At 40.7% G+C, this 25,351-nt stretch overlaps 1 protein-coding gene and 1 long non-coding RNA gene across 7 annotated transcripts in view; one reads left to right on the top strand and one right to left on the bottom strand.

Moving 5' to 3' along the window:
* Positions 1-7,707, top strand: part of LOC134299858 (uncharacterized) — a 99,850-nt gene extending 92,143 nt beyond the window's left edge. Inside the window, exon 5 of the long non-coding RNA XR_010007099.1 lies at positions 7,569-7,707. This is a non-coding gene — a long non-coding RNA (uncharacterized LOC134299858). The remainder of the gene's footprint in view (positions 1-7,568) is intronic.
* The window catches only part of greb1 (growth regulating estrogen receptor binding 1), a 135,338-nt gene that overhangs the window by 29,407 nt on the left and 80,580 nt on the right, over positions 1-25,351 (bottom strand). For all 6 annotated transcript variants that reach the window (XM_062983699.1, XM_016996526.2, XM_016996521.2 and 3 more), the window contains 11 exons: positions 18,837-19,019; positions 16,765-16,908; positions 13,247-13,360; positions 8,248-8,370; positions 7,980-8,135; positions 7,667-7,852; positions 5,601-5,951; positions 4,583-4,711; positions 2,230-2,352; positions 1,030-1,227; positions 761-941 (listed from right to left, as the gene is read on the bottom strand). In XM_062983699.1, the coding sequence (XP_062839769.1) occupies positions 761-941; positions 1,030-1,227; positions 2,230-2,352; positions 4,583-4,711; positions 5,601-5,951; positions 7,667-7,852; positions 7,980-8,135; positions 8,248-8,370; positions 13,247-13,360; positions 16,765-16,908; positions 18,837-19,019 (1,888 nt within the window). The remainder of the gene's footprint in view (positions 1-760; positions 942-1,029; positions 1,228-2,229; positions 2,353-4,582; positions 4,712-5,600; positions 5,952-7,666; positions 7,853-7,979; positions 8,136-8,247; positions 8,371-13,246; positions 13,361-16,764; positions 16,909-18,836; positions 19,020-25,351) is intronic.

Genomic DNA, 25,351 nt, shown 5'->3' with positions numbered 1-25,351 from the left:
TTATAGCACTATGATCTCATTATAACTGCTTATGGCAACATTCTATGAAATCCTTGTTGTTGAGGGAGGGACATTTGGCACTTGATGATCTATTACATCATCAAAATAACAATCCCAGTTTTCCATAGAATGTCGCTATGGCACTAATATTAGTGTGAAATTGATACTGGAGAAATCTTTGTATTCTTTGTCCCCATAGTAATGCCATATGTTTCAAACTCTGTTGTAATAGAAATAAAGGAATTTACTTCGCCAATTTCCAATAGGTAGCATTTTCTTATGCCTAATATAACACATGCAACAATATTTTTCCTTTTTTTAGACATATTATTTTTGAATAGCCTTCCCAGCATAGTTCGGCATGCCACATATTTCAGGGTATTAAAACATCATTTTGTGCATAGTTTTCAGTTTATATTTGATGGTTGTAGCTGACCACTTTGAAATGTACACATTCTTGTAAATATTTTGTAAAAGAAAACACTAAACTAATCAACATAACTCTAATCAAAATGGATTTAACAGTGATGGTAATTTATTGAAATATGAATTTATATTAAGTATTTGTGTTTCTACCACTAGGTATATACACCTAAACTGGTAGTATCACAGGTATGCTATCACAAGGAGTAAGATAGGATACTGTTAGAGATGTGCAGAATGATTTTTTTTCAAACAATCGCTCAATAAATTTATCATTGTATTCCAAATAACTACACCACTTTCACCATACTGCCTTGAAAGAAAAAGCCATTCTTACCTCACAAGGTCCCAGTGAGCATGGTCATGGATCAATACAAAGAGTGTATGTGGATTCTGTATGGAGTTTTGTAAAAATGCTTTGAACTTAGTCTGGGCTTCAGCATCAACTTTCACCACATATTGCTCCACTTTCTGCTTTGTAAGATGTTCCTTCTCCAACCCAAGTTCTAATAAAACACCTAGAGAGAGAGAATGAATGTAACTCAGCAATATTGATATTCAAATGGCAATGTTACTAACCTTCAAGAGTTTTTTCTTAGTATGCACCTGAATGCCAAAGGTGGAACAGTGTCTGCTGATATGTCACTTCTGAAGGAGGAACACATATAAGGAAATCCACTTTCTCAAAGGAGCCCAAGTCAAGATTTTGAGTGCTGGAGTCTGCAATGGAGCAAACATGAGAGAGCAATTTCTGAGCCACTGCGAGCTGGAAAGGGCGGATCTGATGCCGTTCAATGTGATAACCTAGATGGGGGGAAACCAAAATAACGTGAGATAAGGAAAGGCTTCAACCATGTTTTACAGATGTTGTTTGTGTCTATATAGCTATAGTGTCACAGTTTAGAAGGAGGGTGATGTGACACATCTTAGTTTGCTTCTGCTCAGGCAATATCATAGTCTCATTATGTGGGTCATTTCCTAAAGGGCATTATGAATTAAGGGTGTGGACTTAAAAAAAAGAAAGTGGATTTGATAGAGATACCTAGAGGGATCCAAAAGCTCGACTGTAACAAGGTATCCCCAAGAAATGGCAAAAACCCACTTGCAAAGACAAAGCTCTGGCCAAAATCCAAGAATGTGGACTACGACACCAGCACCCTATATCTGAAGGGGATACTTTCCAAGACTCCCTGTAGATGCCTGAAACCATAGATAATAGCGAAGAATATATTTTGACTGTACTTGGGCTGGAAGCATAGAATAGCACTGGAGGACCTAGAAAGACTCACAAATACTTCAGGCGGGGCAGGGGGTATTTTTGAAGTGTGGGTAACTGAAACCATGGATATCGAATTGAGGAATAAAGGGGACATGCTGTGCTTCAGGAATGGAACTGTCTTCCCTTCATCTTCCTTTATATAAGATTTAAGATAACAGTAATCACACTGACCAATGGATAAATTGATACAGGTTTTTGGTGGAATTTTTTACTAAAAACTATAGACTTCCATATGAATATATAGGATAATATTAAGACAGTCACTGTCTCACACACTTATTGAATTTTTGCAAGAGTAAATATTCCATTTTAAACTCACTGATGGCAACAGAGCTTAGAAATGTTGCATTTAGCATGAGAACACCACAGAACATGAAAAGGTTACTTGAAAAAAGTTACTTGGAATTCTTTGAGAATTCCAAAGGATAAAACAAAAAACAGTTCTATGCTCAGGGGGGAAGTCTTGCAGAGCTATCACTGTGAAACAGTAACCATTTGTTCATGTAGTACATGAACACATCACTTACTTGTGCACACAGCTGTTCCACTTGCATCCAGTGCTGCTTGTTTATTCACTGCAGAGAGAGATGGTGAAATGTGGGCTCGGTTTTCTTGATAAAACTTTTCCAACAAAACATCAGTATCCCCATCTATAAAATGAAAAACAGAATTATTTTATGTTGCACCATTATATCACAGTTGTAGCATTCCTCAGCCATAGCCAAGAAATGTGTGAAGTTACTATTCAACAAAAATTTATTACACTTTTTTGTTACTCGGGATGAGACGTAATTAAAGTTAGCTGGCAAATGCAAATGAAAGTATTAATGCAGAATCTAACCAAGGGGTGACTGAATTCCCCCTAAGTAACCCCCACTCTCCAAGAGGAGGATTTGTGCAAGCTGTATCTACTGTTTATAAGGACCGAATTTTAAAATCTTATACAACCATGCATTTAAATTAAAAACTGTTTATTACCTTTACAACTTACTTCTGCTCTACTTGCATTCATAAATATATAGTTGAACAAAACTGTAGGATGACACACTTTCCAGGTCACACTGGTGCTTTGGCCTGCATCAGCACTAGACTTGTGCTTTTGTATAGAATTGCTATCCATTTCTGTCTGTTTCATTCATTTATTTCCAAGCACTGTTTCTGAAAACGGGGCCTTTCTGAATGAGCTGTTTTGTTCTTTCATCCAAATGAATGAATTTTTTCATCCCATTGGCCAACATAGGAGGGCTTCCCACACTCCCCTTCCCCTCAGTTTTAGGCTAGAGGGTCTCACCATTTCACTGATCCTCAGGCTCTCTCTAGCATTCATTTGAGTTGTTAGGTTTGGTGGGATAATCCCGTTTCAGAATCTGGATGGGCAAAATGCAGTCTGTGGCTCATTCATGCTGTTTTTGCAACCCTTGGCTCTTCTTTGGGCTCCATTAACTTTTTAAATGAGTAGCAAGACGCCCCTGTACTTTTCAACTCACAGTAACTTGGAAATAAGTTCTCTTTAAGAGTGTGTGTGGCCTGCAGGCCCAAAGCACCCATGACTGCCAGGGCTTGCAGCTGAGTGCCAAACGGAGCGCGGAGCGCCTCTTACTAGACATTTGGCGCTCGGAGATCAGCTGCAAGCCCTGGCAGTCGCAGGCTCTTTGAATGTGTGTGTGTGGCCTGCAGGCCTAAAGAGCCCACAACTCTTCAGTGAAATGGTGAGACCCTCTAGCCTTAAAACTGAGGGGAGGGGAACGTGGGAAGCCCACCCACTGCCACCAATGGGATGAAAATTAGGCAAAGAAATGGTTACCATTCCCATTTTCCTTTCATTTCACTGCTTTTTCCGTTTAAACAAACGAATGGCATGAAACAAAAACATGGATGAAACAAATGAAAAAAAATGGGCCTATGACTAATCAGCACTAGCAATGAGCAACAACCACCAGTAATTTTGCACTCTGTAGTCACTCCTAGAGAGGGCAATAAGGGTGGCTGTGCAGTGTTGCTGAACCACTAGCGCTGTTGGACAGTGTGGACTCCTCCCCACTACCAGGGTGACACGGTACTTGGCTGTGCAGACGCCCTCCCATCACTCTTGTGGCTCAGAGGCTGGCCGTGCAGACCTTCGCAGGGCTGATTCAGAGGGCATCAAAAGAAATGAGATTCGACAAATTTCTTCATATAGGCCTGACTTCCAGGTGATCTTTGGTAAAGCAAATCATTATATTTCAAATATATTTCTGATGCTAACCAGTGGAAGAAAAAGAAGCAACAGCTTAGTTTAGTTTCTAAGTTTAATGTTTTCAAAGCTGAATTCTTAATTAAGAAAAGTTGAAATGAATAGCTGAATTCTGACATGTTACAGAAAGTACTTCGACATTCAGTAAAAATGTTATACGACATTTATAATGTCCAAGTGATGCACTGTAAACAAGCGAAGCCTTTTAAAATATTGGGCAATGGTTCACCTGAGGTATGAACTATTCATCCTGTGGAGTGTATTTCCAATTGCATTTCCAGCAGCCTAATCCTTTGGGGTGGCATTGTTTTTCAGAGTATATGAATGAGAGGGCATTCTATCAATTTCACAATACGTAACTGAAGCGAACACGCTCCAAATTAAACTTCTGTAGAGTTTATAATTTATAAGCATGTCACATAAATGATCAAACTACCTAATTATGATCTAAGTCAGCTCACACCCATTCAACCTGGTGCCTGTTTTGGTTTATAATTGTCATAAGCCTCCACCAGCAGAGTCAATAGGTATGAATGATGGGAGCTATAGTCCAAAGCATATGGATGGTAACAAGCTGGAGAAGGCTGACTCAGGTTCTTAGAAAGGCTTTAAAAAGTCTGCCACTGTGTGGAGAAGCCACGTCATACCTGGACAGAGAGAACCAAAGAAGGCTCCCAGGGCTTCTGCTTTTCCAGTAACTAGTTCATAATTAACCTCTTTCTGATATTCTGCTGGAGTGAGCATGCTCTCAGATAGTATTCTGGCTTGATATTTCCCTATGAAATACAAAGAGAAAAGGCAAGGAGTTACTGTTATGTGCAATTCAATTCATATATAAGTATGACACAAATCTCAGTAATATTTTATCAGTTTCAAGGATATCAATGAAAAATAAATGGAATGGTTAAGCTCCTGAAGTGAAACAGATGTGAGCCTGGCTATACTTAAATAGGAAACTGTCTCAAAACTCTATGCCAGCTGCCAGGTTCAACAGAACAAAGACAAAAATGTGAGATTAATTTGAAACAACCAGTCCTTTTTCTTATTCACATTTGACTCATATGCCCCAATGATATTATTAGAACTATAATACGAAGTAGAATACGGACTGGCCAAATATAAGCTTTGAGTTTCCAATTTCATTTTGAAACCCTACTTGTTTTCAGAAAAATGTAGAGAATTGCTCGATTTGGCTCTCCTATTGAGACACGATAAAGGCTTCTTAATGAGAAGAGACATTTAATTCCCTTTTGAAATTAATTTAGAACATTCAAGTCCTCAGTGGAATCTAAAAAAATAAAGAGACACATTTGCACAGAACTTTCTTCCCTGTTCTCTTCAACCCTCTCTACCACCTGAAATTCCTAGCTCTTTAAAATGAGGTTTTGGGATGCATGGGGGGCAGCAATAAGGATTAAGAACCAGCCACACTCAATTATGCTGGGTTACCTGGATTGTACTCAGATGAGTTCATCTGGATCCCTGTAAAGGGTGTGTAACAAATGAATTTTACAAAAGTGTTCTGTCACACATTATAATAAATGTATGTGCCAATTGCTAAAATACTTTGCCCATTAACCTGCTAACTGTTAGTCCCAACAATGACATAAAAGCTCTAGGCCACTCTAATGCTAGCATGTCCCATGTTTTCCTTTAGCCGCTCACCTGTCACAGCAATGCAAGAATCAATGGTTCTGTTCCTCCCAGAGCATATGATCACCACATAGTTGGTCTTCACTAGCTTTCCCTCAATGAGCATCTTAAACATTTCCGAGAGTCCTTCTGCTAAAGAATAGTTGCACTCAATGATGTGAACACTGTCATTGCAAGAGCTGGCTGCCAGTCCGGCCAGCCAGGGAAGTTGAGCTGAAGTCACTGGGGCAATTGGGCCAGGAACCTGAGGAAAAGCTTGTGGAATGGCTTGTTGATACTGGCGGATTTCAGAAAGATGGGACTCCCGCCACGAACGCATGAAGATCTGCTCCAAGTCCTCGATCAAAGGGACCTGGTCTGAAGCTGAGGGAAGCAGCAATATGGTATCAAAAATGGGCAAATGTTAGGAGTCATTCAGCTCACAAAACTATTTCTCTCTCATGAGCTCACTGGATAAATTAAGCTTATTATTATCACACAGGGCCTGCCACAAGCTAGCCTTCCCCCCCAACCTGCTCTTGACTGCAATTCCCATTATTCTTGCCCAGCACGGACAATGGAATCTGAAGATAGAGAGCCCCAGGCTGAAGGTTTCCTAAAATTAGATCTTCTATGGCTTTCCATGAATGCTTTGCTTTATTTAGAGGCCAGGCTTAGCTCAGCGGGCTAACCGCTAGCTGTAGAAAATCTTGCCAATTGAAAGGTTGGCAGTTCAAGACCACGTAGGGGTGAGCACCCACCATCAGCCCCAGCTCCCTGCCCACGTAGCAGATCGAAAGCAGAAATGTAAATAGATAAATGGGTACTGCTTTTAAAAGCAGTGAGATTATAAACGGCGCCCATAAGGCAATTTGATCCGGAATACATCTAAGGATGACAAAAGCTCCTTGGCATGGAAGATGGAGTGACAGCACACCCCCGTGGCTGGAATTGAGCACAGCCTCCAGATGCTAGAAATGGAAAGATGGGCGGGGGAGGGGGAAGCCTTTACCTCTCTCTATATATTATCTATGTATTGTCTATCTTTGTTAAAAAGCAGGGAGGTTATAAAAGGCCCATAAGGCAATTCGATCCGGAGGACGTCTAAGGACAACAAAAGCTCCTCGGCATGGAAGATGGGGCAACAACACACCTCTGTGGCAGGAGGCGAGCACAGCCCCCAGATGCCGGAAATTGAAAAATGGAGGGGGGGGGAGCCTTTACAGCTGTCTATGTATTGTCTGTCCTTGTTATCTGTATAACAGCATTGAATGTTTGCTGTATATGTGTTCTGTAATCCGACCTGAGTCCCCTTATTATTATTCATTGACAAAATAAATTCTGCAAAATGAAAAAACCTTGTGGAAACCCAGAGCCCTCAATGTCCTTTATAGATTTCTTTATTTACAGCAGAATACTGTTATGAATAAAACTGGTAAAAAAGAAAGCCCACACATTCTAGACAATTCCTAAGTGTTATGAAGTACCTCAGAGACTCCAAATGTCCTATTTCCATTACTGCACGAAGAGAATGCATGTAAAATATGTAAACACATTAAAAACTTCATTCTTCATTAGCAATGTTTGTATTTCTCTCATTAGACCTCAGGTAACATTTACATTCAAATTTAATAGGAATTGACATTTCTAGTGTCATATTTGTTCGCACTAGAATAAAAACTCTCTACCTCTGGGATGGAGAATGTACAGGTGTTGTCAGTCTATAATTCCCACTATCCTTCACCATTGGCTAGGGCTAATAGAAGTTACAGTCCACACCCTATAAATCATAAGAATACACCCTGGTTGTGAAGTTCTCATAAATGTTAAGTTCTTTAGATCACAACTTTTAGATTCCTAAGCCACCGTGACCGGTAATGATTCCAAGCTCTGGAGTTGGGCATGGAAACAGTAAAATCTCCTCAAGTCCATTCTTAGAATAAAAGTACCAGGGATTTTATTAGGATTTTGGTTTTAATAGGGGTTTTGTCTCCATTGTAGATCCTACATAAAATGCTACACTAAAATTCCAGACGAGAGTACAACATATGCACAAGCAATACTTGAGATGACATATCAGCTGGAGGAAGAAGACTCACCAAGCTGAACAAGGTAATAGACGGTTAGCAAGAGCTGCATTTCCTCTGAAATAGGTTGTATGGTAGAAGCTCCATATTGTTCATAAGCTCTAGAGATAGACTGTGCATTTCTGTAACATGTGTATAAAAGAGGACTCACAATGACATCATTAAGGTTCCCACAAAGATAAGGAAAGTTTCCATGCCCTGTGAATTAAAAACACAGATTACAGTACTGGAGCTCCCTGTGTTCTGTGCTAGAGAAGTAAACGTATAATAGGAACACAAATAAAATCAGGCCAGACCTGTTTTAAATCCCTTGATCTATAGTTACCTTTAAATATCACAGGCTTTGCTTTATATATTTTAAGTAGATTTTCAGGAATTGAAACTGGCTCTCCAGAAGCTACCACTGGAGAAGATGCTGGTCCTAACATGGTAGGATGAGGTAAGCAGGACAGCCCTCCTCCTCCTCCTCCTCCTCCTCCATCTACAAGTCAATTCAGAAAGATTAATCATAAATATATGGCTGCAGTAAAGATATTTATTCAATATATTGGTTCAAGAGATTGAGAGAGAATCAAGTCAAGGCAGGTACTCACCATTTTTATTTCGATTTGCCATTTGTGGGTTGGGCTGCAAATTCCAAGCTTCATTGGAGGATGGGGATTCTGGAGACCATCCTTTGTGGCGCTTTTTAGGTGGCCCTGGATTTGTTAAAGTGCCTAGGAACCCAAAAGAAAATATTTTAAATGGACCCACATTTTCCCCTTTGTGAAATTACATGGCTGAACCAAAGGCATGGTTCCTGTCCTCTCACCCCACTTAATCAACCAAGTACAAACTATTTTTGCACTTTGAACTCAGTTTGCATAAACTGAAGTAAACTGTGGTCAAATTGAGAAGGAGGGAGAAGCTGGAACATTTTAAAAAGAGTGGGTTGCTGTGAGATTTTCAGGCCATGGCCATGTTCCAGTAGTGTTCTTTCCTGACGTTTCGCCTGCATCTGTGGCCAGCATCTTCTTTTAAAAGCAGTTGGAAAAGTCAGAGCTATGTCTGCCAAATTGGAATAGTTGGTGGTTATGAGATGCCATGCTGGCTGGGATGGTGCAAGTTACTGACAAATACATTTATAAGCCACCAAGTTGGATAAGATCATTCCAGACATTGCAAAGAACAACAGAGATGTTATTTTGACATCTTTACCAGCTGACCTGCTTCATTCAGCTTATCCAAGATGAATGATGCAGGTCACAGCTTCTGAAAATTCTTTTTGTACTACAGTTCCCAAAACTCCTCCTAAAATATAGCCAGTGGTCATGCCATCTGGGGGATTCTGGACATTGTAGTCTAGAGAAGTAACTTTTTCAAGATGTGGTTCTGCCCTGAGTCAAACAAAGAGCAATACTGGAGTGCTTGACAATGAAGTAGAGCACATTAAATGCTGTAGGCACATAGCAACTGAATTCCTTTTGAGTTCACGTTTGCTATACACTCCGATATAATTTGTCTATTTCTTGAGCAAGATCACTGCCATTATGACAGGCATTTTTATTTTTTAAAAGGCAATACACAAGGCTTTTTTAATTTGAGCAGGGCAATTTACCTTATGCCATTTCAACTTCTAGCTTCAGGATATGCCTTTTTTTTCATTCGAACTGGATTTGTTTGCACGTAACTCACACTGTTCCATCATGACTTCTAGCTTCCTGAGATGTGACATTATGAACACTTCAACTTGCTAGATCTAACAAGGATACTACTGATTTATCTTCTGTCATTCCATTTGTGTGACTGCTTTTAAAATGTCCCAAGTTCTGTCTCCTCCACCTACTTACTCCCTTTTTCCTCAGCTTATTTCAATTTCTGCCAATTGAATTCAAGGTGTCGAACAGTGGTCCTCAACCTACGGGTCCCCAGATGTTTTGGCCTTCAACGCCCAGAAATCCTAACAGCTGGTAAACTGGCTGGGATTTCTGGGCATCGTAGGCCAAAACACCTGAGGACCCACAGGTTGAGAACCACTGGTGTAGAAGCAGATGTTGGGGGTAAGACAGAGGTGGAATTTTTTTCCAGTAGGCTTAGGCTATATGAAACTGCTGCAGCCTTCTCTTAACTTGTGTATTTTCTACCTAATAATAATAGCTTCAATATCATGACTACATTCTGTGATGCCTGGCCACACAATTTCCAGTTTGCATCTGTGAAAAGTTGGCATGACACCATTATATCCCCAATGCATGGGCTCCTCAAACTTTTTAAGCTGAGGGCTGGTTCTTAATTCCTCAGACTACTGAGGGGCTGGATTATAGTTTGAAAAAATATGAACAAATTTCTATGCACACTCCACATATCTTTTTTTGTGGTGCAAAAAAAAAATGAAAAGACAATACAATATTTAAAATGAAGAACAATTTTAACCAACATGCCAGTATTTCAGTAGGAAGTATGGGCCTACATTCGGCTGATTAATTAAGATTATTGTTGTTGTTTGCCATCAAATCATTTCAAACTTAGGGCAAGTTTAGGGTAGTGGCTGGGTAAATGACACTGAAGGCCTTTACCCGGGCCTTAGTTTGGGGACCCTTGGCATATAGAGTCCACTAATATTTTCATCTCCTGTTTCCTAAAATTTTCAAGCAAGGGAATATTAAGATTGATGAAAACAGTGAAACATGCCTTTCTCCTCACATAAAATTTCTCCAGCCTTCAAAGCAGCCATGTGAACAACTTGCAAATAGTTTTTAAAACCCAACAACCCATTATTAGTTTGAGAACCATCATAAATGTAGGTTTGCAACCAACTTTAACAAGAAGGAAGGTTAATATCCTTGCACTGATACAATTTTGCCACTTGGCGGCAGCATTCAGCTATTTGTGCTACCACTGAACCATTCATTTCTCTTTTTCTAGCAAACCCAGAAGGAGGAAGCTCCAGTATCAATAAAACAATATTTGTCACATTATCATGGTGATCTATCAAAAACCACAACACTTGCAAACTGTTCAAATCGATTTCGAAAAAAGCAAGAAAACAAAAATGGCCCTTGGCTGAAAAGACGCATAAATGAAACTGTTTGCCAGCCCTTTCTACTCAATACTGCATTCATGTTTATTGCCCTGTACTTGTATTATGAAGCAGGGCTGTAGCCAGAAAAAAATTTGGGGGGTGTGTGTGAAAATTTCAGGGGGGGGGGGTTGAACCCCTAGCACCCTCCATCCCTGCTACAAACCTGTCAATATCTGCTTGAGATAGTGCCTAGAGGGACTCTTAATGTTTTGCGTCTCATAGATTTAGCATGGGGATTTGGTTAACCAGTTAAAATTCATGAGTAAACCAGGTTTTTTTTTTATAACCTGAAAAATTTCGGGGGGGGGTTTGAACCCCTAAACCGCTCCCCCTCGCTACAGGCCTGTTATGAAGAGAACTTGGAATCTTAGCACTGCGTTCTCTGTTCATAGGACAGGTACAGAGTGGCTCAGCTCAATTTCTGAGCAAGAAAGAGTCCATTCTACTACGTCCAAATCACAAAGAAAAATGTTCAGCAGGACTATTCAGAACAATTAGATGAACTGACTCTTTAGCCCCTTCTACACTGCCACATAAGATCCAGATTATCTGCTTTGAACTGAATTATGTGGCAATGTAGACTCATGCCCCTTCTACACTGCTATATAATTCAGATTATCAAAGCAGATATAGTCCACATTATCTTCTTTGAACTGAGTCCATATTGCCAGATAATTCAGTTCAAAGCAGATAATCTGGATTTTATATGGCAGTGTAGAAGGGGTCACATATAATCCAGGGCCCTTCCATATAGCCATATAACCCAGAATATCAATGCAGAAAATCCCACAACATCTGCTTTGAACTGGGTTATCTGAGTCCACACTGCCATATATTCCAGTTCAAAGCAGATAATGTGGAATTTTATTCAGCTGTGTGGAAGGGGCCCCGATGCAAATCAGATAATGTGGATTATCTGCTTTGATAATTTGGATTATATAGAAGTATAGAAGGGGCCTTGAAAATCTAGAAGAACTAGTATGTTAAATCCAGCCTTAGTAATAGCAATCAATGAGTTATGACATACATACATACATACATACATACATACATACATACATATCTCTCTCTCTCTCTCTCTCTCTCTCTCTCTCTCTCTCTCTCCCACTGATTTCAACAGGTCTATGCTAAGGATATTATCACATGTGATAACAAGTGAACTGCTATACTAGGACACTCCTATGAGATAGGACAGTGGCTACTTGCCATCACTGTGACAGCTTGAAAAGGGATAGCCGTTGATGTCACATAATAGAGGTAGTTCTGCTGTGTGAAGCCATACTTCTAAGCGGGCAGCAGAACTACACCCTCTCACAGTCCCATTTTTTTCTTGTTCAAGGCACTTTGCAGTTGAAAAGTGCTTAACTTTAAAGAATGTATAAAAATTCTTGAGGGAAGAGGAGTGGATGCCACTACTGTAACCACTGTATGTCTCGGCCCCAGAGCATGATCAAGGGCCACTGATGAGCTTTGCCCATCCAAGCCCCTAACAGCTTCATTTAAAGGGAGATGGCAGACTGGCAATAATGTTGTGTGATAGCAATTGCCACCAAAGATGGCATTCCTGCTATTGTAGTGGTTTACCATCTCCATGCAATGAAGTCCTACACTGGATCCAACATCTCAATTAACAAAAGTGTGTGTCTGTCTATGTGAAGATTCAGAAGCCTTAGTTGACCTTGTGATCTTAAATATAAATACTTAGAAGTCCTAGTAATTTCACTGGTACTTATATATTTTTTGGCTTTTTACGACTGTAATAATTGAATTTGCAATGTAAAAAAGTTCAGTGCAACACATATCATAAACTCAAAACATTTATTTTCAGTATTTGTTTATGAGCCTTCAATATAAGTATTTCCAGATGAGGTTACAATAAAGATAACATGCACAATAAAAATACAAAGCAATTGGCCAGTAAAACGAAATCAGAAAGTACATTAAATGAAATTGTTTTAGAGATAGTAAACGACAAGATCCACTCTATATGTTAAGTCACTGAAGAAATATGATTCCAGAGTCTAGTCCTAATAATATAACATTTTCTACAGAGGAAACAGCCTTTCCTGTGTGGAAATATTATCTTCTATGCTAAAAAGGCTGTTTCCTATGCAGAAAACATCGTCATCTGGGCAAAGCAAACACATGATAATTTAGCTAGGAAAATGTTCCTAATTACAGCAATTTTTTGCATAGAAAATAAACTTTTCTATTCAGACGTCTATGCAAAAAAGGTTATTTTTGGGCAAAACTACCACATGCACATGTTGTACGCAGTAAGTCCAGAATTGTGAATATTCCAGTCAGTCCAGAATTTTTCTCATCAGAATTTCATGACACTCATGTTTATTGGTATTTTTCTGAATATTTTTAAATAGTCTTTCCGTTCCCAGATTCTACTGTTTCGTTATTTTTAACTTAACTCCTTAGATTTTTTATTTCAATGTTTTCTATTGTAAATTGTCTTATGGTGGGTTAATTGGATGGAAATATATTAGGAAGAGAAAGAAGGAAAGGAAAGAGGGAGATACCTAACACTTGTGGTTTTGTCATGGAAGATAAACCACTCTTCGCCGAGTGTTGCTGAGGAGAGTCTTTTCCATTATAGACCACATGGCATGCAGCTGGTGGGAGATGATCAGGGGCTGTGTCAAAGAAAAGTATGAGAAAATAACAATTGTTTCATGGATGCAGCTGTATATGGGGCATGTTAAACACAAATCTCTCTTCAATGACAAAGGTCTGTTCTATTGAGCACCCTAGAGCCATTCCTGCTGAACAACATATTTTAAGACTGAGACAGTTTTCAAAAATACAGTACATACAGTACCTGTAACAGTTATGTTCCTGATAGTATCATATAAACATGAAACTGTGGATAAAAGCCTCTATCTTGTTTAGAATTGACACACTGAGGCCCCTTCTACACTGCCAGATAATTCAGGTTATCAAGGAAGAAAAATCACATTATCTGCTTTGAACTGGATTATCTTAGTCTACATTGCGATATAATCCAGATTCAAATCAAATAGTATGTATTTTATACAGCTGTGTAGAGGGAGCCTGAGCTTAGTAAAACTTCTGAACAAAGCCTACAGGTGTTGTTGAAGGCTTTCGTGGCCAGAATCACTGGATTGCTGTGAGTTTCCCAGGCTGTATGGCCACATTCCAGAAGCATTATCTTCTGACTTTTCACCCACATCTATGGCAGCAGAGGCGGTCCAACGGTGAGGCGAATTAAGCGGTCGCCTGTGGCGCACACCAACAGGGGGCACACTCGAGGCACTCCCGTGTAAGCATGGTGCCGCCCCAGCACCGCTGTCGCCCGCCGCCATCGCCCATGCTTTCTTTCTCCTTCAGAAGCCCAGCACATGCATGCGCAGAGGAGTCCCATTGCCCAAAATGGCCGATGGGACTCCTGTGTGCATGCGCAGAGATTCGATCGCTCGCACGGCACGCCAGCCGCCCAGTCGCACGAGTGATCGAAGGATTGCCCATGTGCACCGGAGTCCCATTGCTCAAAATGGCTGATGGGACTCAGGTGTGCATGCTCAAGGCTTCGATCGTTCGTGCGGCACACCAGCCATCCGTCCGCATGAGCGATCGAAGCCCTGCGCGTGCATGCACAGAGGAGTCCCTTTGATTGCTCGCGTGGATGGGCAGCTGCCGTGCCTTACATGCCGCACGAGCGATCGAAGCCTTGCGCATGCGCACCGGAGTTCCATCGCCCAAAATAGCCAATGGGACTCCGGTGCGCATGCGCAAGGCTTCAATCGCTCGCGCGGTACGGCAGCCACCCATCCGCACGAGCGATTGAAGCCCTGCGTGTGTGTGTGCAGAGGAGTCCCATCAGCCATTTTGGGCCCGCCCACCCCCCACAAACCAGAAGCCGCAGCTGCCTGGGCCTGCCTTCCGAGCAGCGCGAGATTGTGCGCCGCTGCCTCTGCAGCCACTACCGCCGCCGTGGCCTCTGGTTTGTGTGGGGTGGGCGGGCACCAAAAATTGGGGGGGGGGGCGCCAGGATTAGGTTCACCTACTACTCAGAATTACCTCAGGCCGGTTCTGATGGCAGGCATCCTCTGAGGTTATGAGGTTTTCAAAAACCTCAAAACCTCACAACCTCTGAGGATGCCTGCCATAGATGTGGGTGAAACATCAGGAGAGAGTGCTTCTGGAACATGGCCATACAGCCTGGAAATCTCACAGCAACCCAAACCCTACAGGGTTTTCAGTAAACCAACAGATCAAATTGTATCTATCTTGATATTTTCTAAGTAATAAGCACAAATGAATAAGAAGTGACTCAAAATAATTAAAATAAACTAGCAGGTATTTAGGAAATATCTGATATACATACACATACATATTCATCAACAGAAATGGCTCACATCATTCACATTGCGCCTGCCACAATCAAATTGGCCCATATAGCTCAAAACAACAAGCTAAATGCAACTATCGTTGCTTTTATTTAATTTTGTGTTTCAGTACAAACATCTTGCACTTTCAGAATGCTGAGTATCTTCTATATCTCAAGTGATAACAGTGACAATTAAAGCCATTTCCATTTCTACCTTAGAATAATAAAATATGGAAAAGCAAAGGAGGGGGGAATATTTTTCCAAGGCTCTGTAATCTGGCATCATTTTGTGCCAGGTATATTTAAGGGAAGCCCCTGGTGACGCAGCGGGTTAAACCGCTAAGCTGCTGAACTTGTTGACTGAAAGGTTGGTGATTCAATTCCCGCGGTTAGCCCCAGCTTCTGTCAACCTAGCAGTTCAAAAACATGCAAATGTGAGTAGATCAATGGGTACCACTCTGGCGGAAGGTAACAACGTTCCATACAGTCATGCCAGCCACATGACCTTGGAGGTGTCTACGGACAACACTGGCTCTTCGGCTTAGCAATGGAGATGAGCACCAACCCCCAGAGTCGGACACGACTAGACTTAACATCAGAGGAAAACCTTTACCTTTAACTTTACTATATTTAAGGGCTTGCCTACTCTAAAAGATGGGTTCTCAAAGGCTAGATTTATATAGCACTTTTATGGATCTTTTTTTACAGAAATAAATGGAAATTTAGCTACAGAAACTTTACAAACAGATGGATTTTTGTAACACTTTCTGAGTGAATGAGGATGCATTCTACCTAGACTTTCTCATTGTCAATGGGAAAATTGTGATTGGAAAGGATGTAGCCAAAGCGCATTTCTCTGTCTGTACCCTCCCATTGAATACAACTACTTTGCAACTGAAGGAGGTCATGATGGGACACAACATGCTTATTTTCAATTCACTGAGGTTCTGGCTACACTTAGTTTTGTTAGCACTTCAATTGCCATGGCTCAATGCTATGGAATCATAGGAGTTGTAATTTTACCAATGGCACAATGGGTTAAACCCTTGTGCCTGCAGGACTGCTGACTTGAAGGTTGGGTTACTGACCTGAATGTTGCCGGTTGGAATCCAACCCGGGGAGAGTGCAGATGAGCCCTCTCTATCAGCTCCAGCTCCATGCGGAGACATGAGAGAAGCCTCCCACAAGGGTGGTGAAAACATCAAATCATCTGTGTGTCTCCTGGGCAACATCCTTGCAGATGGCCAATTCTCTCACACCAGAAGCGACTTGCAGTTTCTCAAGTCGGTCCTGACATGAAAAAAAAACCTAGACCTTTAACCTTCTCTCCCAAAAGATGCTAGTGTCTCACCAAACTACAAATCTTAGGATTTCATAGCATTGAGCTATGATAATTAAAGTGTAGAACTAGCCCAAATGGCAGCTGATTGCAATCCAGCATGGATGTCCAGAGGCCAGAGTAACCAACCATACTAGCAGGAATAAAATCTTAAAGAGGTTGTATCAGGATATCTTGCTCTTGCTTTTGAAGTGCATACAGCCATTTCTAGCAAATAAGAGCTAAAGCTGAAATCCAGAGACCACCTGTGCATAGAAGGTACCTTGACATTAGAGTCTTCAAAATTATCTATCCAAAGAGCATTTTATATATACAAGAGAGAAAAACACAGAATGCAACTTAATATTTACCCATCTGATGCATCCCAGGTTGAACAACTGGATGTGCTGCTAAAACAGGCTCATTTGTGACAGTAGCTGAGGAGCCTGTATTCTCTGGAGGTGGGAATAATGTGTTAGAACAAGTGCTAGATGAGGACTGCCGGGGTCTGAACTCTAAAAAAAAAAGAAAAAAAAAGGGAAATTAATTTATGTTCAGGTGGAGCTATTCAAACAGTTTATGCAGTCTTTGGAGTATTGCACTTTCAGTGCAGGAAGAAGCATATATGTTATTGTTTGCAAATAGATCGTGATCTTTACATCCATCTCTCCATACACAGTCCACATGAGAGATCCATTCCAGGATCTTCACATATAACAATTTTCACACAGAATCTGGAATCCGGGGTTTTTTTATCTGACAACTTGGGCATCTGGACAAAGCATATCACAGAATCACACTGAATGTTTTAGAAAATACACATAGATGATATCTCTCTAGACTAGTGACTCTCAACCTGTGAGTCCCCAGGTTTTTGGCCTACAACTCCCAGAAAACTCAGCCAGTTTATCAGCTGTTAGGATTTCTGGGAGTTAAAGGTCAAAACATCTGGGAACTCACAGGTTGAGACCCACATTTTCCACATGCTACACCATTACAATATGGCAAATATCAGAGGAAATTAGTCAAAGAATCGCACTGGAGAATTTAGAAAATGCTTAGAGAGGTTTCCTCTCTAGGAAGTGTTTAGGTTCTCCAGTATTGCTCTCTGGCAGGAGTCCTCAAACCTTTAAAGCCAGTGGTTCCCAATCTTTGGGCCTCCAGGTGTTTTGGACTTCACCTCCCACAGTTCCTAACAGCTGGTAAGCTAGCTGGGATTTCTGGGAGTTGAAGTCCAAAACACCTGGAGGCTCAAAGGTTGGGAACTGCTGTTTTAAGCAGAGAGATGGTTCACGGTCCTTCAGACTGTTGAGAGGCTGGACCGTTGTTTGAAAAAAAGAGAAGAAGAATGAATTCCTGTGCACACTGCACATCTCTTATATGTTGTGCAAAAAAAGAAAACTATACAATATTTAAAATGAATAACAATTTTAGACAACATAAACTTACCAGTATTTAGATGGGAAATGTCGGCCTGCTTTTGGCTGATGAGATAATCAAGCTAATTAGGATTGTTGTTGTGTGCTTTGTAGGCACCTCACTTAGGATGACCCTAAGTCTAAAGTGTAGGGCGGAAGCCAGGGAAATGACCTTGGGAGGCTGCATCTGGCCCACAGGTTTGGGGACCCCTGCTCTGAGGTGTGGTTGTACCTGACATTGACTGGAACTGCTCTTCATATATAACTGAATCTGTTTAATACAAACTTGCGTTATACACTGTTGGACTGTACTTTTATGTTTTTGCAAGTATTTCCAAGAACTCAGAACAAAAACGGAGCTTCATATCACTGTGGTGAGACAAGTCTGATGGAAGCATATTAGGCATTGCGCAAGGTTAACCCTCCCTACCCCAAAAAACTGTTAATTCACATTGATGGAGTTACTACAAATAAGTAATCATTTGTAGAATAAAGCTCTCTAACATGTCAAACAAAACTAAATCATATTTGAAAATGTGCAAAAGGCACATAGAAGGAGAGTCACAAATCATCTAGACATGTACTCTATGGACGTGTTGGTTACTACACATTCATCACTATCTCTCTGCAACATGTTCCAATGCAAGCAGAGTCTGTTGGAACAAAATTACAAACTGTGTCAGACCTTCATAACTTCATCCCTCAGAATGAAATGTTCCATAAGCTAGAACTCATCTGTTGTGACATAATGGCCAAATTCACACCACTTTGAAGTAATTTTTAAAGATATAAACACCCTTCCATGAGCCCTTGGTTGCAATCTGCCCGATTCTTATTCACCTCCAAAAAAGGAGGAACGTTGTTAAATGCATCTGTGTGTTTTACAATCTCCTACAGCTTAACTTTATTCCAATAGCTAGCATCTCCTACATCTTAGCTTTCTTCCTAAGCAGTTGTTTATTGATGGCACCTAAATCCTCCCTAAGCAAACCCAGAACTCCAAAGGGCCGGCATCATTATCTCACCTGCTCCCTTCCAACAGATTGCAGATCCTTTGGTAAGTGTTCCCTGTGCATTCCTGACCAGATAATACTTCAAGTGTTTCTGTTTCTTGGGCTGAGTGGTCAGCTTAAGATTGATGTGATTGGAAAACTCAGTAAAGTAGCAGAAGCCTTTCTTGCCACAGCCAACACAGTTGCCAGAGAAACCTGGAGAGATAAACAATACCCCAAAATGAGGAAAGACAAGTGACAGTGGAATAGCACAGATTATATACTTCTGTTTGTTTGGAGTGGCAGTTAAAGAGAACTATCACAGTTTGGGAGGTGGGGGGGATTTGTTTCAGATAGGCTTTGCCTTTCACTGAAGCTGAGACAATGTGACTTGAGTTAGGTCACTCAGCTACTTTCCATGGACAAGCAATAATTCTCCCTGGTTTTCAGAGTTGTAATCCAACACTCAAACCACTACAGCATGCTAGGAGCCTCGGTTGTGCAATGGGTTAAACCCTTGTGCCTGCTGGACTGCCGACCTGAAGGTTGGGCTCCCAGCTGTCAGCTCTAGCTTGCAGAGACATGAGAGAAGCCTCCCACAGAATGGTAACACATCTGGGCATCCCCTGGGCAACCTCTCTGTAGACAGCCAGTTCTCTCACACCAGAAGCAACTAGCAATATGTTTTCAAGTCGCTGCTGACATGATAAAAACAACTACAGCATACTAGGCGTGATAAGACCATACTTCATCCATTTTTTCCTATGCCACCCCCTAAAAGATATAAAAATATTGTCTGAATGTCAGCTTTTTCTACATCAAAGTCTACATTTATTAAGTACTCTTACCTTTCCAATCTGTAGTTTTAATCATATCTCAGGGAGAGACAGAAATCCCATTTCTCTAAATTAAGGCTGTTAGGCAGGGGGATCAATAGAGTGATCATTGGGAAGGGATGACAAATTGATATAAAAGAGCAAGCAAGCCCTGTTATATATTTTGCACGTTTGCAGTAATTACCAGAAGCCCTATAAGGCCCCAGCAGCTTATGTGCTGGTATACTGGCACAGAAAGGAGGTCGGGGAGTGAGATTGTCCTCCTCTCCCAATCTTCCCCATTCACCTCTTGCACTCATTCATCGTGCTTTTTAAAATATAACATAACCTTCAGTGAAACTGTCAAGTTGCTTTTACATTCTAAAAAAATCCAAAGTAGAAGAACAACAGGAGGGCAGAGTTATGTTGTTGATCAGAAAGAAGTAGGGGTGCAGGACTACAGATGGTGAGTATATTGTGGAGAGGTATACAATACAGAGGCGCCATAGCAAGAAACCCTATCCCAATAAGTTCCTGCTATTCTTGATTGTGCAAATGACATTGGACAGCTGTTTTATGTGATAGTCTTGAGAATTAAAATTCTGTTTTTCACTACATTAGTTTATCATATGACTAAATCTAACTGGCTGTGTCTCATGGCGTCACCATATTGCATTCATGATCTCTGGATAGGGAGCCGCGGTGGCGCAATGGAGTAAACCCTTGTGCCGTCTGAACTGCTGACCTGAAAGTTGGTTTACTGACCTGAAGGTTGCCGGTTGGAATCCGTGAGACGGGATGAGCTCTCGTCTGTCAGCTCTAGCTTGCAGGGACATGAGAGAAGCCTCCCAGCAGGATCGTTATCCCCTAGGCAACGTCTCTGTAGAGGGCCAATTCTCGCACACCAGAAGTGACTTGCATTATGTTCTCAAGTCACTTCTGACACGATAATAAAAATCTCTGGAAGCGATTGTTTCATGAAGAAATCTCAAGATTTTGGTTTTTTAATGAAACTGAACCCAGAAAGATGCAATGAACAGCACAAGAAAAAGGCAGAGTTGTTAAACCTCATCTCCCATGTCCCTCCCCCTTATTCTGCTCTCTCTCTCTCTCATGCATACAGACATACACTTTTATCTTACAATATGAATTCAAGGCAGGCCTAGTATGATAGGATGGTTATAGCAAACACAGAGGATAAGACACCACTTATTTTACTAATATATGAATGCTCATTCTATGCCATACCTCTCTTACACACAAACATCTGGACCAAGCTCACAATAAGGAGGGTTGCTCATTTTGCAAGCAATCTAAATAAAACAGGTTTTGTATATACATAGCAGAAATGGCAAAGGTCAGGGGAGCCAAGACAAGCAGAAGGTGCTCCCATTCATCTCTGTCATACTGCCGAGACCTCGAGATGGCTTGAGATCAATATTTGTAGTTCGACAGATAAAGGCCTTTCACCTCCAGGTCATCGGTTCAAAACCAGCCAGCATCAATAGTGACCGAAGGTTGTTAAATTCGATGAAGGCTCTGTGGTCTATGTAAATGACATCGGCTGACTCTGCTGGACCACATCTGACAGACACTATCATCGCTCTTGGTGCTGCTGTGACATTTCAAGGAGGGAGGCCAAGGATGGGGCGGAGGGCTCCTAGGAGCGGGAAAATGACCTCTACTTCAGATGCAGCTCTGCTCCGTTGGGCTGTTTGCAATACTCCATTTTGCTGGTTTGTTGAGTAAATATCTGAAAGTGTCATATTGGAATGTGTCCACTGTCGCCAATTTAGAAAGACTTCGCAAATTCATGGAGGATTGTGATGGTTTTTAGCTAGGCTCCTATATAGAACTTCCCAATCAGAAGCATGGTGCTTCTGAATATTCTGTACTGGGAGCAACCATGAGTGAGGACTGTTGTCTTAACATCTTTCCCAAAGGCATCTGATTGAATATTGTAAGAAAAAGGATGCAGATAGACCTTGGTTCTGATCTCCTTGCAATGTCAGTTGCATGTATGCTACTTGAATGTAGCACATTACAAGTAATGCTGTCATCTGTAACATGTTACTTGAAGTAGAACAATAGAGACATACACTGAGCAGGCCTTTGGTAAGGGAAAGACCAATCAATAGGATGCATTAATTAACCATAGTGAAATGTCAGTGAAACCAGTTTTAAAAAGTTCAATAAGTTTCTGGCAGCGATTGAAGCTCTTTGTGAGCCACATGAAAATCGAAACACAAGGTATTTTACTTGCTGTCTGTGGCTTCACTTTCCTGTGTTACCTATTTTTTCCGTGTGATGCTCCAGGAAGTTTATTTTAGGCTGGATCTACACTGCCATATAATCCATATTATCAAAACAGATAATCTGGTTTGAACTGGATTATAAGACTACACTGCCATATGATCCAGTTCAAAGCCAATAGTGTGGATTTTATACAGCAGCGTAAATGGGGCCTTACATAGCAGTTCCTGGAGATTAAGGGCTTAACTGTCATAAGGTGGTGACATAACTAGATATGCTAATAGAGCATGCAACTGAACAAGCATTTTAAATCAGATGATATGGAATTGCAATAAAGAGAAAAGCCAGGTTCAAGAAGAGGATGGCAGAGAAAATGTAAGTGATGTGGGCTCACTTTGCAAGAAGAAAAATAGGGTGATGCTTGTGTGCACTGATTGTTTTCATTCTGAACTCCAGAAAAGGAAAGGCCTTAGATATTTTGACAGTCACAGTGGAATGGGACTTTCTAGAATATCTTTCAATCTTTTCAAAAGCTCTAAAAAACAATTCTGAATATCTCTGTGCATGTTGTTTCATACGAATGGACTTTGCATAGAATCATAGAATCATAGAATAGTAGAGTTGGAAGAGACCACATGGGCCATCCAGTCCAACCCCCTGCTAAGAAGCAGGAAATCGCATTCAAAGCACCCCCGACAGATGGCCATCCAGCCTCTGCTTAAAAGCCTCCAAGGAAGGAGCCTCCACCACGGCCCCGGGGAGAGAGTTCCACTGTCGAACAGCTCTCACAGTGAGGAAGTTCTTCCTGATGTTCAAGTGGAATCTCCTTTCCTGTAGTTTAAAGCCATTGTTCCGTGTCCTAGTCTGCAGGGCAGCAGAAAACAAGCTTGCTCCCTCCTCCCTTTGACTTCCCTTCACGTATTTGTACATGGCTATCATGTCTCCTCTCAGCAGAGCTAAAACTTACAGAGGGCTATTTGCAAACTACAATGGGGCAGTCAATCTTGCAATATTATCAGTTGAAAGTGAGTTAGCAACAGTCATTGATTTTGATGAAATAATTCTCAGCTTTGAAGATCTGGAAAGTTCTGATTTAGTTAACATGTTTACTAACTGTTGAAATGTTTGTGTATTTTTCTGTTTATTTACTTTTATTATTATTTCATTGATAAGTATATTTCCATATTAATTTGTCCACAACGTCTCCATTATGGATTGTTATTGAGAATGCAAATTGATTCCATTTATGTATCTCATGTAATTATAAAATGTAACATTATTTTGATGTCATTATTAAACACTGATGTAGGTATTGAACATGTATACTTCATGTAAAAACATTTAGGCTGTGTGTATGACATTGTAATTTAAAGATGTCAGTTTAATTTTTCCAGTTATTTATGTCATTGATATTGTACATTCAGTGAGACACAGGAATTATGATTTATTGAGGACATTTTTACAAAAACATTACTAAGGATTCTGTATTCTCTGGAATGGTAGGAGCTCCATTGGGTGACACCATGAGTTACAACGTCATGTGACATCAATCATAGTGATACTACTGATGGGATTTTTTTTTCGTGTCAGGAGTGACTTGAGAAACTGCGAGTAACTTCTGGTGTGAGAGAATTGGCTGTCTGTAAGGACGTTGCCCAGGGGATACCCGGATATTTTGATGTTTTTACCATCCTTGTGGGAGGCTTCTCTCATGTCCCCACATGGGGAGCTGGAGATGATAGAGGAAGCTCATCCTTGCTCTCCCCGGGTTGGATTCAAACCGGCAGCTTTCAAGTCAGCAACCCAACCTTCAAGTCATCAGTCCTGCCAGCACAAGGGTTTAACCCACTCACCACCGGGGGCTCCTACTGATGGGAAATGTAAAGAGGAACTCTGCTACGGGCTTGTGTATATTTACAAAAATGCAAAGTGAAGTATTCAATTAAACTTACTGCCAAGTAAATCCCCTTAAGATTGTAGCCTTAGCTATTGTTGCCAAATGTTCCTTAACTTCCCTTTCCTCTTTCTCTTCTAGTTTAGCGTGCAATTAACAGATATACTACTTCCTCTATGTTAACAACCCCTTAGGAACACTGAACAGTTAATAGTGCTAGCAATGAATAGGCTGAGTAGTGCAACATTACTGCCTGTATCTTTAAAATGACAACACATTGCTAATTTATAGTCCCTTTAATTCCTTTACCATTGCAGGGCAATTGTATTGTGAACCATCAAAGTTAGCCAAGATCTCACAACAACCTTAATGCTAGACAAAGTTATATGCTCTCTGGCCTCATTGCATACAGCTGGCTGTAAACTCAAATCCCAAATTTATTGATACTGGGTTCACATTGCATTCTTTTTATTACTATTGGGAGGCCTCTATAGATACTTGTTGCCTAGCAATATGGCAAATAGCAATCCTCACACATTTTTTCTCTGAAATATATCATTCAAAATGGAAGAGAAAATAATGTAGAAAGATTCTGTGGGAACAATTTGCAGAACACCATTGAATGGCATTAAAAGTAATATGCTTTTTTTTAGCATTAAATGCTAGATCTGTGTAGAAGCCTTTGAAAAAGCATTACAGTAGAGTTTCACTTATCCAACATTCTGGATTATCCAACACATTTTTGTAGTCAATGTTTTCAATACATCATGATATTTTGGTGCTAAATTCATAAATAAAGTAATTACTACATAGCATTACTGCGCATTGAACTATGTTTTCTGTCAAATTTGTTGTTAAACATGATGTTTTGGTGCTTAATTTGTAAAATCATAACCTAATTTGATGTTTAATAGGCGTTTCCTTAATCCCTCTGTATTATCCAACATATTTGCTTATCCAACGTTCTGCCGGCCCGTTTATGTTGGATAAGTGAGACTCTACTGTATTTTGTGTCCTGGTCTGGTGCTATTCAAGTGTGGTTCACAGTCTCAGTTTCCAAGCCAAATTCTAATATAGAAGTCATTAGTTCCTTTTATCTATTTTGTCCCCTTCCTTCAAGAAGTTTAATTTGGGTAAAGTTTAAATTGGACTATTTATGTATTATCCATTTTTTTTATTCATATCAACTTTGCAAAGAAGGTTCAGAGAGATGCTCAACATCACCATTCATAATCAGATATCCTCTGTCAAGTCCAAGAGCAAGATTCAATCCACTGCATACTGCGGCTGGATCTCCATTGACCTATATCCCAGGATCTGATCCCAGATTATCTGCTTTGAACTGGATTATAGGATTCTACACTGCCAGATAATCTGAGATCAGATCCTGGAATATGAGACAGTGTAGATCCAGCCTGAGCTGTTTTCAGGATAGCTTGAATAGAATATTCTTCCCTTCAGCAGAGATGATGACAGTCCACCATGACCCTGTATCCAGAGGAGATAATATTGTAAGACACACACACACATGGGGATACCTGAAACCATGGATAATATCAAACCCTCTATTTTGTCTGTACTTGGGC

Source organism: Anolis carolinensis, chromosome 1 (assembly GCF_035594765.1).
Source record: "Anolis carolinensis isolate JA03-04 chromosome 1, rAnoCar3.1.pri, whole genome shotgun sequence".
Classification (NCBI taxonomy): domain Eukaryota; kingdom Metazoa; phylum Chordata; class Lepidosauria; order Squamata; family Dactyloidae; genus Anolis; species Anolis carolinensis.
The sequence above is the reverse complement of the archived record's forward strand: the minus strand, read 5'-3'. Positions and strand labels throughout refer to the sequence as shown.